The sequence below is a fragment of the Nasonia vitripennis genome (genome assembly GCF_009193385.2).
Source record: "Nasonia vitripennis strain AsymCx chromosome 1 unlocalized genomic scaffold, Nvit_psr_1.1 chr1_random0003, whole genome shotgun sequence".
NCBI lineage: Eukaryota > Metazoa > Arthropoda > Insecta > Hymenoptera > Pteromalidae > Nasonia > Nasonia vitripennis.
Window position 1 is genome coordinate 375020 of NW_022279589.1, and position 15569 is coordinate 390588.

Below are 15569 nucleotides of genomic sequence, written 5' to 3' on the forward strand. Positions count from 1 at the left end.
CTGCGACACAGATTTTATAGTATATGTGAATAGAGACGATGGTAATGAATTCAAACCGTCAACGGTCCATTTGAAGGTAATCTTACCGATGAATTAGCTACGGTTACGGACTAATTACCTACATCATTTATTTTGGATGGCCCAAAATTTCACGCTTATAAATATAGAATGCCAGATGGGCACGAGTCGCGTGTATGCAAAATCAAAGGTATCTGAATAAATGTTTTAACATACGATTGAATTAATTTCGAAGATGTATGAAATCTGGTTAAACGAGAAATACCATCGATGTTTGTGTGTTTCAATACCGTTGCACGCAAATCGTGAAACAATATTGTTACGCATGCAGAATGTAAAATATGTGAACCTGTGTACTCTAAGGTACTGTACTGTAAAGATTTATTAAAACAGATAAGATATTGTATAAATATACCTTAACGTGTATGCTTGAGTACACCTATCAGATATCTTGACCACTTCCTTTACATCTTTCACCACAACTGCCTTTTTAAATGTGCGTGCAACCGACGGCGGACAAAATCTACACAAAAATAACCTTACACTCTGCACAAAATAATTCTACACAGGAAATAAATGCTCAGAAAAATTCTACACAGATATTTACTGCACGGAAATTCCCTACACATAACAATAGGTTATACTATTGTGTAGTTTTGCGGTGTAGTAAAATTACCGGAAATGTGTGTAGGGAATTTCCGTGCAGTAAATATCTATGTAAAATTTTTCCGTGCAGTTATTTCCTGTGTAGAATTATTTTGTGTAGGGTGTAGGGTTATTTTTGTGTAGTGTTTGTCCGGCGTCGTGCGATCCCAATGAGTTTCTGGAAAAAACTGACCACTGTCATCTCCCCAGTGTAAGCAGTAATGCAGGCCTTTTCGGAGTCTCTTGTCATGCATGCGCGCGCACACTTAGTCCTTACTGCACATGCTCGCACAGTAATAAGACTGATGACTAGCCGCTGGCAAACTCGACTACCGCTTGTGCTTTCGTGCAAGATGATTGGGGCCCATCGGCAAAATTATTAACTCTGATAAATCTTTATATGCAATATTAAAGCAACATTCAATGAATATCAGGTACTATTGGAGTTTTTTGTATACTTGTACTTACCATAAATAATTTTCTACACATGACAAATAGAAAATATGCCTTTTTTGAAATAACTTTTTTAAATATATTTAAAGAAACATCTTATATAATATAATGATATATTTTATTTATGATATAACGACTAATTTCAAGCGTATAATTGCTTTTTGACTATACCAAATTTTTACATTATTTACAAATGTTTATTTTACTATTTTTTTGTATTTATGATCGTTGTGAATATAATATGGCTTAGTAAAATTGTATTATTAAAAATTGTTTGCATCTTATATACTAAACTGGACACGTAATTAATTCGTATTCAAACATCAGAGATACAGCTACAAATACAAAGTACAATAAAAACATGGTAAACCCTAAACCTTTATTCATACGCCATTTAAAGAAGGCTATACTGAGTATTACAAAAAGTAACATACAAAACAGAATAGCGATGCTGCAGACCATACCAACTGAATTAACCTCTACTGGTGTTCCGTAAATCAATCCATATAATAGCCATGGTACTGGAAGCCTGGAAAAATTATATTTATCTTTTAAAATAATACTTACTTTAGTCGGTATTCTGTGTACATCTATACATCTATATAACACACCTGATAGTAGTAAATGTATGGGCTAGTATAGAAAGACTGGGCGTGGCCTAGAGTGACGTCACCAGTAGCCGGGTCCAGTAGCACGTGTTTATGTAAACAAAAGCTTTTGTTCACATAAACAGTAGCTAATTAGGTAAATTAATATGAATTATGACCCCCAAAGTATGTCAACAGTAGCTAATTGTTGTAAACAAACAGGTAAGTGTGTCAATTAGCATGATTAATGACGGCTACTATTCAGCGCCGGCGCGCCGTGGCGATAAGAAATGTGTCACCGCTCAGACGCGTGACCTATTTTCAATTGCTTATTTATAATTTTTTATAAACAAACTATATACGTCGCGCACCTACCCTATGCGAGCTTCAAGGCCTCCCCTCCTCTATGCCATACTTGCCCTGAGCCCTTATCCTTTTTTACTTCATACTGGCCCCGAGAACGTTGCAACGCTCCCCTTCCCCCTTTTACTCCATACCAGCTCGAAGCTCTCTCTTTCTCTCTCTCTCTCTCTCTCTCTCTCTCTCTCTCTCTCTCAGAATTTTTGTATACATTTATTTATTCAAGACAGTAAAAAAGCGTGTGTGAGTACACGTAGAGTAATGAAGTATATTTAATTTAGCTTACAAACTAATGATACAATAAAAAAGTTATAATAAAAACACAGTCACGCGCACGCATACACATATATACAAACACCCGCTCTCAAATAAATTACAAACAACCGCACAGTGGTGTGAAACGGGATTTTTCATTTCAAAAATGTTGATTCAACTGGATTTTCGATATGAAAGGGTTGTCCAACGGTAAATTTGTAGGGTTTTGTATGTAGAATATGAATCCAAGTCCCTAGAAAGGATTAGCCAAACCAAAAAAAAGTTATACGGTCCACAAATAACCTCAAATTTGCAGAAAAATGTAGAACATTATAGTAATGAGTTAATATTCTACAAAAACCATTGAATCTTGTAATTTATGTTGATCACTCATCTTATTGCTGTATATAAAAAGAAAAGTAAACATATTAGGTAAAAAAAAGCCAAAAATGAATCCCCCGATATGGAGAAAAATCATGAAAACCCCTATTTTATGTTTATTGATATTTATATACATATACAGACATATATGTATAAATGTGTGTGTACACGAACGCGCGCACACACACACACACACATATATATATATACACACACACACATATATATATGGCCTAAGTTTATCCGAAAGTTTATTAAAATTTGACAAAATGAATAAGATTTAAATTAAAGGAACAAAATAAACTACAACAGAGTAAAGAAATGTTATCAACGTATTTTTATCTGTATATATATATATATATATATATTTTTTGTGCATTTTTAAGCCATTTATTAATGATTTTGATGCAAGAAAAAATGTAAATAAATGATGTTTTCACTAAAACATAAAAGTAGTAACTAGGGTATAAATATATATTTATAAAAGTATTAATTGGTTCAAGGATTTGACATAGAATTATTAAATAAATTCAAGACTATATTAGCTGTTATTGCATCTGGCCTGGAAATAAATAATGATGCATTCAGAATTTATTGCAAAAATACTGCTTATTTATATGTAGATTTATACGGATGGTATTACATGCCCCCATCGATGCATGTCATTCTCATCCATGGGCATGCAATAATGGATAACTTTATGGTTGCTATTGGGGTACTTTCTGAAGAAGCTCAAGAGAATATTTCATTATTAGCATTGCGACATTGACTGACCTAATGAGAAGACTATTGGTAAACTCGGATCCACTTATTTCTTTGAACAGTAATAAAACTGCATCGAAACGTATGAGTTTAAATGAAGAAATGAGAATGTTGGTCGTAACAAATGAAACAGCAGAAGAATAATCAAAATAATTTTGTACAAAAATAGTTGAATATTAATAGGAAATAAAATTGAATATATGTTTAAAAAAATGGGGTGTTTCATGTAAATTCCTTTAACATTTCTTTACTCTGTTGTAGTTTATTTTGTTCCTTTAATTTAAATCTTATTCATTTTGTCAAATTTTAATAAACTTTCGGATAAACTTAGGCCATATATATGTGTGTGTATACACAGGGTGACCCAATTTAAACGGGCACCGCTCATAACTCGTCAGGGACAGCCACAATCGAAAAAATGGTAGAGACCAAAGTTGTAGGATATCGAAGGGGCAACCCGATGGTGACCTTGGATTTGACCTTGAACGCGTTTTTCAAGGTCATTTGAAGGTCAACTTTGGATTTTTAAATAGGAACCCCATTCTTTTATTGCGGGAATGGAAAGAGCGGTAAATTTTACGTTCAGAATGGTATGTTCGGTTGCGGCACTGAAGGTCATCGCAAGGTCATGCAGCCAGAATGAAACCCCGCCTACGTAATTCCTCTAGCAACGCCAAATTAAAAAAATTGGTAGAGATTAAAGTTGTAGGCTATCGAGGGGACAACCCGATGGTGACCTTGGATTTGACCTTGAACGCGTTTTTCAAGGTCATTTGAAGGTCAACTTTGGATTTTTAAATAGGAACCCCATTTTTTTATTGCGGGAATGGAAAGAGCGGTACATTTTACGTTCAGAATGGTATGTTCGGTTGCGGCACTGAAGGTCATCTCAATGTCCTGCAGCCAGAATGAAACCCCGCCTACGTAATTCCTCTAGCAACGCCAAATTAAAAAAATAATATTTTTGGCGGAAGGCCGAGTGTGAGACTCTTTCGACAATTTTCGGAGGCTATTTTTATTTTTGCAAATCGAAAGTTCGGGCGGCAGGTACGGCGCGGGGCCGGGGCGCCTGCTTGAAAATCATTCGTGAGTTAAGCGTCGTAGGGGAAGGTTCGACGGAGTCGCGGTGGCAAGACTGAGCGCGGGACTTATTTTAAAAGGCTTATTTCGGGAGCCATTTTTATTTTTCGCACATCAGGAGTTCGGGTAGGTAGGTGGCGACCACCTAGAGGAGTCATTCGCAAGTTAACCGTCGGAAGGGATCATTCGGGGAATAGCGAGACTTATGTTTGGACGCTAGCGAGGGCTCATTTGCGTCTTGGCCGCTGGACAGAGAACATCTAAGAAGGGATTTCATCTCGGATACAAAGTAAAAGTAAAGTTTGAAAAAAAATAATTTGACCTTGAAATGACCTTGTAGGACTGGCTCAAATTCGAGGTCACAATTCTCCCCCCCCCCCCCTATACAAGAACTTTGGTCTCTACCACTTTTTTTTAATTTGGCGTTGCTAGAGGAATTACGTAGGCGGGGTTTCATTCTGGCTGCAGGACATTGAGATGACCTTCAGTACCGCAACCGAACATACCATTCTGAACGTAAAATTTACCGCTCTTTCCATTCCCGCAATGAAAGAATGGGGTTCCTATTTAAAAATCAAAAGTTGACCTTCAAATGACCTTGAAAAACGCGTTCAAGGTCAAATCCAAGGTCACCATCGGGTTGTCCCCTCGATATCCTACAACTTTAATCTCTACCAATTTTTTTAATTTGGCGTTGCTAGAGGAATTACGTAGGCGGGGTTTCATTCTGGCTGCATGACCTTGCGATGACCTTCAGTGCCGCAACCGAACATACCATTCTGAACGTAAAATTTACCGCTCTTTCCATTCCCGCAATAAAAGAATGGGGTTCATATTTAAAAATCCAAAGTTGACCTTCAAATGACCTTGAAAAACGCGTTCAAGGTCAAATCCAAGTTCACCATCGGGTTGCCCCTTCGATATCCTACAACTTTCGTCTCTACCATTTTTTCGATTGTGGCTGTCCCTGACGAGTTATGAGCGGTGCCCGTTTAAATTGGGTCACCCTGTATATACAGAAGGACGAAGGAGAGGAGCCTATTCAACGCTAAAAGTTAGCGCCAGTAGGGCAAGCTGTCGAGGCTCCCATGGAGGAGAAGGAAGCTTACGAGATCGAGGACAGCCACCACAGCACTGCTCAGAGGTAGCGAACCAATGATAGAGGCTGCTATGGTTCTGCTGTCCTTCCGTTACGAGCCTGCGCCTTAGGTGGGTCCTTTGTGAAATCTTGAAAAATTATTATTAACAATAATAATTTTTTATTATTGTTATAATAATTTTTTAAGTTATTAGACGTTGTATGAATAAGGACATCGACCTCGGTCTGGATGCAGATTCGGAAAATGATGCGACTGCGATTTATTAAGCTGCTGCGCTACGAATCGTTGATAACGGTCGTACGCAGGAAGTTTGTTCGTAAAACGACTTGCTTGAAAAATCCGCAAACGCATTATTTTCTATGAGTGTGTTCGAGATGGCCGATCTGTTCAGCGATGTTATCAAGAGTCGCAACAATCTTGCAGAACAGTAAAGGATGAATTCTTTGCAGTTGATGATGAGAACATTAGCATCAGCGAGGAGAAGGGCCCGTCATCGACTGTATTATCCTCGGAGATGGAGTGTTCAACAAGAGTGAGCTCCACATCAGCCATGCTGCAGGAGATCATGTTTTACTATGCAGGCCACCGGATCATCGATGGTGGCAGCGGCAAGGATAGTGTAGCGAGCGGTGATTCGCAGGTAGGAGGTGGCGACGGCAATGGCAATATCTCAAACTCGGGCGAAGAGTTATCGTCACCGAATAATAATTTTAATAATAGTAAGTATAGTAAGTGTTTCCGTCAATTCGGGTGAAGTGGAAGTTTGTGATGATGTGCGCTATCATGGCTTCACGATAATTTCGAATAGTGTCCATCGCGTGCATAATACATTGCCGTCAGGAACTAATATCCTTATATGGATTGAGTTACCAATACGCACGAGAATTTGCTAACTCTAATCAGAAGCGGTAATGATCGCGTCAGTGTATCAACCTCTAGCGATTATTTCGCAGCGGATACGGATGGGCTTTCCTATCGTCTTGCGAGTGCTCTGACTGGCGAAGATTTGTGGTTTTTTTGACGATGAACTCGTTCAGAGCAACGCAAACTTTAGAGTCGACGAATTATTTACGGTTGGTTTGGCCGTCGTAGAAAATCATGTAGGTGCAGGTGGCTCTGGACGGAAAAACTTGACCGTCGATAGCGTTGCTCAGCGGTCCATCATCGATATAAATAATTGCGACAATTTCTGCTTGCCAAGAGCGCTGGTTGTAGGCGAGGCGAAAATCACACTTAGATCAAGCAATACCTCGGCGATGCGCGCTAAATGGAACGTTGTACGCGACGGTCGTGAGCAACTACAGCGAGAGCGAGCTATTGCGAGTAAAATTGTGCCAGGATGCCGGCGTTCACATACCTCACAAAGGCTTTGGTGTACGGTGTACGAGAGCTCCGGCAATTCTAGCACTATTTTACAACTCGTGGTATAGCTATAGTTGCTTACGAGAAAGACACGATGGAGAGCGGTAAAGCACAATTTTTTGACAGACGCAGTGATAACTGCACAACCGCTATTTTTTGCTGCGCTCTAATCTGTATTAACGATGTGATATCAATATTTTTAGAGCTGCGAAAGCAAAATTTTTTTGTAATTTTTTGCAATCGTGGCTACACTAATATCGAGGATCTCAGATGTAGGCAGCTGTATTCACGCTGTTTCGTCTCGCTATCGTGTAGCGAGAACGAAGCCTTGCAGAAATGCCCATTGTGTAATCCAAGTTTTTTTGGCGATGTCTGTTTTCGCAACCATTTGGTTGCGGGATCATACAAAGCGAAGAACAAAAGATTATGCGATGTGCTGCAGGTTTGCCGACTCTACTGCAAAAGCGTGAACCAGCATTAGTGCAGCAAGAATTGGTGTCGACAATGCAAGTCGATACATGGCTATAATAAATGTTGTGATATACAGCAAAAAAAGATGCTCTAGCGGAAAAGCATCTTTATGTTTTCTATGATCTAGAAACGATGCCAGAAGCATCGTATCAAGATGATGAAAGCATAAAGATGAAAAAAGCACGTTATGAATGTTTGCGTTGCACAGCAAGTCTGCACGGATTGCATAAGTTCTGAGGACATTTCAGAATGGTGTCCCTTGTGCGGTGTGCGCAAACATGTATTTACCGAAGACCCCGTTGGTCAGCTGCTGGAGCTTGTAGTACGCAATAAAACGGACTTGGAAAATATAATATGCATTGCACATAAAGCACAAGGATAGGATGCGTAATTTGTTTTATGTCAGCTTGACGAGCGTAAAACAAATTGCGCGCCGAGCATCGTATTAAACGGCTAAAAAATAGTGTGTATGAGGTGAAGACGCACAAAGTTCATCGATAGTCTTAGCTATTTCTAAATGAAGCTTTCTGCATTGCCTGTTACAATTGGTTCAGGTGAGACTACAAAAAAAGGCTGTTTTCCTCATCTTTTTAACACCGTGGATCACGGCGAATACTATGGCGTCATACCGGATGCACACTATTATTCACCCGACACTATGTCGACGAGCGAACGCGACTAGTTCTTGCTGTGGCACAGCGAGATGCATGCAGCGAACGTGATATTTGATTTCCTCTAGGAGATCATCGACTACGGTGCTCTGATTATCTCTTGATGCTCTGCTCAAAAATACACGCGCTAAAATCCCGCAGATTTCACTGCTCGAATACAAGACGCGCAAAATTTGGGAGTGCAAGTTCGACCGTGTCAAGCGTTAAAATCCCGAACTCGCCAAGTACGTGTCGCAGCATCCGCTCATCAGAAAATTCACGCTTAATCTTCGTGATGCGTTCTTCGGCAGACGGACCAAAAATTTTGTCGTCGTGTACGATGCTAAGGCAGGCGAACATATCGTCGCTCCGTACGAAGAGTAGCACTGTTCAAATTTTCCAGCGAAAAGTAGCACAATTCAGAATTGCCGCGAAGACTAGTACAATTCAGATATACAAATATATCGGCGATGAGTGCGATGAACTGACGGGTGTTAATATCAATAATTTCTCGGGCGTGGACGGGCTGGTAAAATATAAGGTTTTACCGACGAGAAATTTATATCAGCCTCTTTTACTGATTAAAATGCACGGCAAGCCTTTTTTCGCACTGTGTCGTACATGCTGCGAAGAGATGTGGCAGAGCGATTGTTAGCTCCTGGATGCAAGTCAGCGAGAGTTCAGCGGAACCTAGGTAGCAGATGAGCTGCGAAAAGCCATCAAACTTCGCTATACTATAACTAAAATATTTGTGATATGGCATTATAGTATGACCGAGTATAATCAGCTCACAGGCGAAGGATGACTTTTTGCTGGCTACATTGACACTTATTTGCGACTGAAACAAGAAGCATCGGGGTTTCCAGCTTGGTGCATTGGAGCAGAATCAAAAGCGCATTACATTCGCGAGTATTGCAAGAACGTCTGGAAAAAATTGCGAAAAATCTAAGCCTTCGCACCATGTCAAAACTCTGTCTGAACTCATTCTAGGGCAAGTTTAGACAGCGAAATAATCTTAAATAGACGGTGATCGTAAAGGAGTGCGAAAACCTCCTCAAACTTCTAACGGCTGAAGATAAGGAGGCCCTGAGCCTCCTGCTCGTTAACGAAGAGATAATGTACGCGAATAGGCCGTATATCGACGATGCTGTGGAGTCTACTCCGTATATGAATGTAGTTATAGCAGCCTACACGACAGCTCTGACCCGCTTAAAACTATTCTCGTATTTGCAGAAGTTCGGCAAGCAAATGCTGTACTGCAACACTTATCCGTGCATATTTATGTGTGATTATCATGTACAAAAATACAGGCCCTCACTAGGCTAGTTGCTCGGCGATATGACCGACGTGCTTAGCGAAGGAACATCGATTACGAACTTTCACTCCAGCAATCTAAAATTTTACGGCTATAAAACCATAAATTCAAAAACTGGCAAGGTATTCGAAAAATGTAAAGTCAAGGGTATCTTGCTAAATTTCTCGAATTTGTTTAGAATAAATTATCCTAGCATGAAGAGTATGATTGAAAATCATTTTAAGCCTGATTAAAATAATGAGTGTATTAATCTGAGTGTAATCATCTTTTAGAAAATTAAAACAAATTTGTGTGTGTGTGTGTGTGTGTGTGTGTGTGTGTTTGTGCTGTACGTGTATTTATAATAATAAGTTTTGACATATTTATTAATATTTATGATAAAAATGTTTTAAAATTTTATTGTAATTACGATCTCTAAAAAAAATTGACTTTTAAAAAAGTTAAAGGATAGGTGAGCTTGATATATTCCGCAACGAAATTACAGATAAAAAAGAACTGAGATCAATCAAACAAAGTCGTTTATTATATTTAATCATAATAAAGCAAAAAAATTGTCTTTTTCAAGATACTTACTACGTAACTTACCATGCCCGTTTTCTTGTACTTGTGGTGTTTGTATCATGTTCTAATAGATAAAAAGAAAATTTAAGTTGTTCACCAGAAAACAAAATAAAACGGGCATGGCAAGTTACGTAGTAAGTATCTTGAGAGTTGTTTCTGATGGATCAACATATAACTTAACTTTAAGTTAAGTAAGCCCTTGATTGAAAAACACAATTTTTTTGCTTTATTATGATTAAATATAATAAACTTGACTTTGTTTGATTGATCTTAGTTCTTTTTTATCTGTAATTTCGTTGCGAAATATATCAAACTCGTCTAACCTCTTACTTTTTTAAAGGTCAATTTTTTTTAGAAATTTTAGTCCTTTTAAGTAAATATTTTTGCGTATTACATATTTGTACTAAAAATAAAATATAAGCATCTTTAGCATCTTTTGGCCATGGTTTTTGTGTAACATTTTTTTAATTAACATGAAAACACTGATCGTTTTGTAGCAAAATATTAGTATAGTGGCTATGATTGATAATGTATGTTGAAAAAATTTAGATGGGTAAAAATTTTCGCTGTTTACGAATATTATTATTACACTAAGACAAAAAACTACAAAGCGAACCACCTAGACTTCGCCATTGGCCACCCTGTACACCTAGACACCGCCCTTAAATAATTTTTACACCTAGACACAAAATTACTACAGTGCACTCCACCTAGACTACGTCATCAGCCACCCTGTACACCTAGACGCCGTCCTTATATGATTTATTTACTTAGACACCAAAAACTACAGAGCGCACTATCTAGACGTCGTCATCGGCCACCCTTTACACCTAGACACTGCTCTCGAATGATATTTACACCTAGACACCAAAAATTACGGAGCGCACCACCTAGACGTCGTCATCGGCCACCCTGTACAGCTAGACACCGCCCTCGTATGATTTTTACACCTGGACACCAAAAACTACGGAGCAAACTACCTAGACGTCGCCATCGGCCACCCTGTACACCTAAACACCGACCTCGAATGATTTTTACACCTAGACACAAAAAAATCACTGTACACTCCACCTAGACTTCGTCATCGGCTACCCTGGCTACCGCTACCGCGCCACTTGATATTAAATAGAAAAAAAAAATGAAATCACATTCGTAGTTCTGCTGGTCGGTATATGTGTGGTCACATCAGTAATCCCACTGGTTTGGATAAGTATGTGAGAAAGCAATATGTGCGGCTAAATTCACGGTTTTAACACTAGACGTGTGCAGCCAACTTCATGGTCTGAACATGTTGAGCTGAAGAATCCCAAACAGGTTTTAGTATTTTTGTTGAGACATGCTTGTTTATTGTAAAAAAAGCTGCTTTCTTGTCAATATTTCAATTGGAAATCATAGTTAAGCACACAAATATGATTATACGCCAAAAAAATATTGTAAATATTTGTATTTATTTAATTGAAAATTGAAAAACCCAATATAGAAGTAAATAGTGTCGCGACCGCCGTAGGCTTCTTAGACTCGCCTTCGTGGCGCTACCATGCCACTTGATTTATAATAGCCTATCCTTTTCTCTTTAACCCTCTCATTTAATGATCTAATTTTTTTTAACTTTTAGTGGTATACGCTCGTACGCGAGCGGTACGTATATGCGTGTAGACGGCTCACCCGCGCCGCCGTGGATAAACGATGATACTTGTGCCACGAATATACGCGTATACGCGGCCCGCGTGTCTAAACTCGTATACAATGACCACGTTAGTATACCGCTGTTGAAAAGAAATAAGTATTTTTATTACGTATTTTTTGGATGTGACTTTTGTACGTAATAAAATTATGTACCTCTGTATGTACAATTTGGGACTGCAGTTGCATACAAAAGTATGTGATAAAGGTACGTAATTAAAATACATGTCAAATTACATATTGATTTTAAGCACTTTTAAATTAAAATAATTAAAAAGTCGTAATAAATTAAACTTTTCATACATCTGGTGCGCATTAACCCAAGTACCATGGTAACACCAAAAATAGGTCATAGGTCTCAGCTGTACTGATTAAATTTTGCTAGGGACTTTCTCAGTAAAACAATTATTCGGAGGATACGTGCGAGAAAAAATTACTTATTCTCAATAATTTAATGCCTGAATCATCGATCGATATAGTTTTGGATTTGTTCTCATTATCGTCTCATCATTTGAATTTGTTGGTCTTCCTGGTGACGCAGAGTATTTTTTACCAGGAAAGTCCCAGCGTAAAGTAAGTTTAAATTTAAAGTATCTGGTGATATTTAAAAATCCGCACGACAGAGCTCAGATTTAGCATCTTGACAAATTTATCTGGTAGATCCGCGATTTCTGCAGAAGGCTTGAATACGCTTACAAAAATAATGCGCAAAGATCTATGCATAGATCTCTGCACTGCTTTCTGTACATTATTTTCATAAGGGTAGATGCTACTCGCGGACCTCATACGTATCTTTTTCTTGATCTAATTCAAGCGGCCGTGGACGAGTATAGGGTTGGCACGTGTATATTAAATTTGGTAAAAAGTGAAAATACAATAGGCGTGTGCAAACCTCTACGATTGGGCAGTAGGTAAGAAGCTATGGCGCCCACAACAATGAAACAAGCTGGCTGTTGCATACCTGTGGGCAAGCATTTCAGTAGAAAACAAGTTGCTGTACTGAATGCTCTTTATCACACGACGGCTAACAACGCACAAGTCTTTATGCACATTCGATAAGAGGCCCGTGTGCTGCATATGCGAGTGCGATTTGAACATCTTGCAAGGTGTAATCAAAATCAAATACTTGCATAAACGATGACTTAAAAAGCACAAAAACGTGCTGAGAAAATTGATAAATTACAATAATAAGAAATCTGCTCACGAGTGGCTTTTTTGCCGCTTCTACTCGTATCTATCATTGGAGCTCTTATCTCAAAGCTATTTAATTCTAACTCAGCAGCAGCAGACTAGTCGACAGAATGGATCGCGCAAAAAAAATGATTATAGTGCCCGAAGATATATTTTCGCGTATGCAAAATGTTCAACCAGCAGCAGCAAACGGCTCTGGTGAAAACTCTGTTCAAACGTGCGGCGACAATCTCTTGAGACTCGATCCTGAGATGCACGCGATTCTTCATTAGAACAAATTTACAGATAAGAGTGAAGAAGGTTAAAACTTTACAAATACTGCAACGATATCTGTTTTTCAGAGACTCTGAACGTATTTCCGAACACGATTCCGAGTGCGATATCGATGAAATAGAGGCAACATCAGCACCTATGACGGTAGAAATTATACTTAACAGCATGCCAAATAGTTACGCTCAGAAAGACTGAGTCAAAAGCTGTTGTCGAGAGACTGAGTCGTACTACACGCGAACGAATGTGGCGCTACTTTTCTCACAATAATACGCAACGTTACGTCAACGTGATGCGGAAAATCGTCGACCTTGCGACGTAAATATCTAAAACGCTGCAGAAGCGCACGAAAATTTAGAAACAAGAGCACGTCTACAATCGCAAGAAGATGGCGTCAAGTGTAATAAATAAATTTAAGTCCAGATCTTACGCTTGCATTAGTCGCAGAAAAAATACTTTCGAGCAGGGATACAAGAAAAACTTTAGATTAAGCGTATATCCAATAGATAGAATTTACCAACATTTATTCTGGAAGATATGAACGGTGAGCAGATTGACGGCTTTTTCTCAGAAACTAGCTCACGTTGGCGTGAAACGTATGTCGCACTGTGCTAAGCAGATCAAAATAGAGTGCGTAGTTTACAAAGAGTCGTGGCACGAAAAAGCAGCTACTCGTTAAGTGGGCTGGCAACCCGGAAAAATTTAACTAATAGATCAAGGCCTCTGAAGTTCAAAAATTTTAAAAATAGACCAAAGCGCATTTTACCTAGTTCTGCCTAGCAACAGCAGTATGATGTACTACAACGACAACGACACTAGCAGCTTTACATCGCAGCTTTCGCGCGAGCTCACGTACCGAGCACTGTCACGCATATTCAAGACTCAGACGCCTTTTACACGTTTAAACCGCAGAGCAGGAAATGCCTTTCTTTTCACGCGGTATTTAAAACAAGATCGAGCAATTAGCCAACGAAATAAATAAATCAAAAGTATTCCGCAATCATCTGCGTCTTGAAGCTGCACCCTTTCAAAAGTGCTACTACAAGCTACAGCGTAAGTGCACCTGTCTGGAGCAGAACCTGTCAACGTTAGCCGTAAAAATGTGTGGGATTCTTGGTTTTTAAGATTTTGAGACTTGGCGAAAAAACGGCACCTTTGTCACATCATCAATGGGCAGCGTTGTTGCGCTGAAAAATAGACCAGCATCGCTTTCTTAAGCTATTTCCAACTAACTCTACGTGTACACCGATATATGCAAGCCACACACGCAAAGTATAAATCTGGCAGTAATATCGTGAGAAATTTCGCACCTGCTCATTCCACTACATTACTTATAGATCACAGTTTTCACTCAATCGTCATAGATATAAGAGATCAGCACGGAGTGCAAATACCATTAGAATCTTCGTACGAAGACTAGCACAGTTCAATTTTACAAACGAAAACTAGCACAACTCACCATCTGCCGCGAAGAGTAGCACAGTTCAGAAATGCGGTCAAGAGTAGCACAACTCGCGAGTTTATATAACTTAAAATGTGAGTATTTTACGTTTTTATTGGGTTATTTCGTTGGTTAAGTTCATGAAAACCTTTGATAAAGACAAACAAACCTCAAAGTTTAAAAAGGTTTCGGAAATTTTAGAAAGTTTCTGAAAAAGTGAAAATTAAAAAAAAATATTTGTAAAAAATTATTGTATCTGTGAAAACAATTTTAAATTTGATAAAAAGTTGTAAATTGTGAATATTTAAAAATGTTCATTAGGGGCAGTTTCGCAAAAATCGGGAAATTTTTATATAAATGCGTTGTTTAAGTTGTGAGAAAGTTTGAGTTGTGCTAGTCTTCGCGAGAAATTTTGAGTTGTGCTAGTCTAGCGTGCGTGAAATGAGTTGTGCTACTTATGACGGGAAACTTGAACAGTGCTACTCTTCGTAGGGAGCGACGATATACGCTACTACGACGTGCAAGTAGGGGGTGGAGGAGTAAGACACATCTATTCCAGTTGAACGTATCAGCGCGTACGAGGTGTAGGTGCGTGGCTCAGAAGTTTATTTCGCAAAATTCTTTCGAAAATCGTGTGAGGTACTAAAGCTGTGGGATAGGAGGCTTTGTGCACAGGAATTAACTTCTTGGACGACGTTGCGAACAACGCAACGCACGGTTCGAATATCAAGGAGGCATTAAAATATCGTGCTGGAAATAAGAGTCTGGAAAAAAATTGAAAAGAAAAGCCGGTGAAAAAATAGCATAAATGATGATAGGCTCTAGTTCTAAATCATGCGTATTGCGTCGAAGGCGTCAGTTGAAAAAGACACACACATCGAGTAATATCGGCTCTAGTAAAATACGTAAACAATATACGGCAGGCAAAAAGGAGAGAATCACGAGAACAACAGAAAAGAGGCCTAGAAAGAGAAGTACCAAGCA

At 38.8% G+C, this 15569-nt stretch overlaps 1 protein-coding gene across 11 annotated transcripts in view; it reads right to left on the reverse strand.

Moving 5' to 3' along the window:
- Positions 1-1212: 1212 nt before the first annotated feature.
- The window catches only part of LOC100115682 (sodium/potassium/calcium exchanger Nckx30C), a 570283-nt gene continuing 555926 nt past the window's right edge, over positions 1213-15569 (reverse strand). For 9 of the 11 annotated variants that reach the window (XM_031929636.1, XM_031929593.1, XM_031929495.1 and 6 more), the window contains one exon: positions 1213-1645. In XM_031929636.1, the coding sequence (XP_031785496.1) occupies positions 1405-1645 (241 nt within the window). In that variant the 3' untranslated portion in view covers positions 1213-1404. The remainder of the gene's footprint in view (positions 1646-15569) is intronic. The other 2 variants (XR_004345110.1, XM_031929883.2) reach the window with 1 other exon arrangement.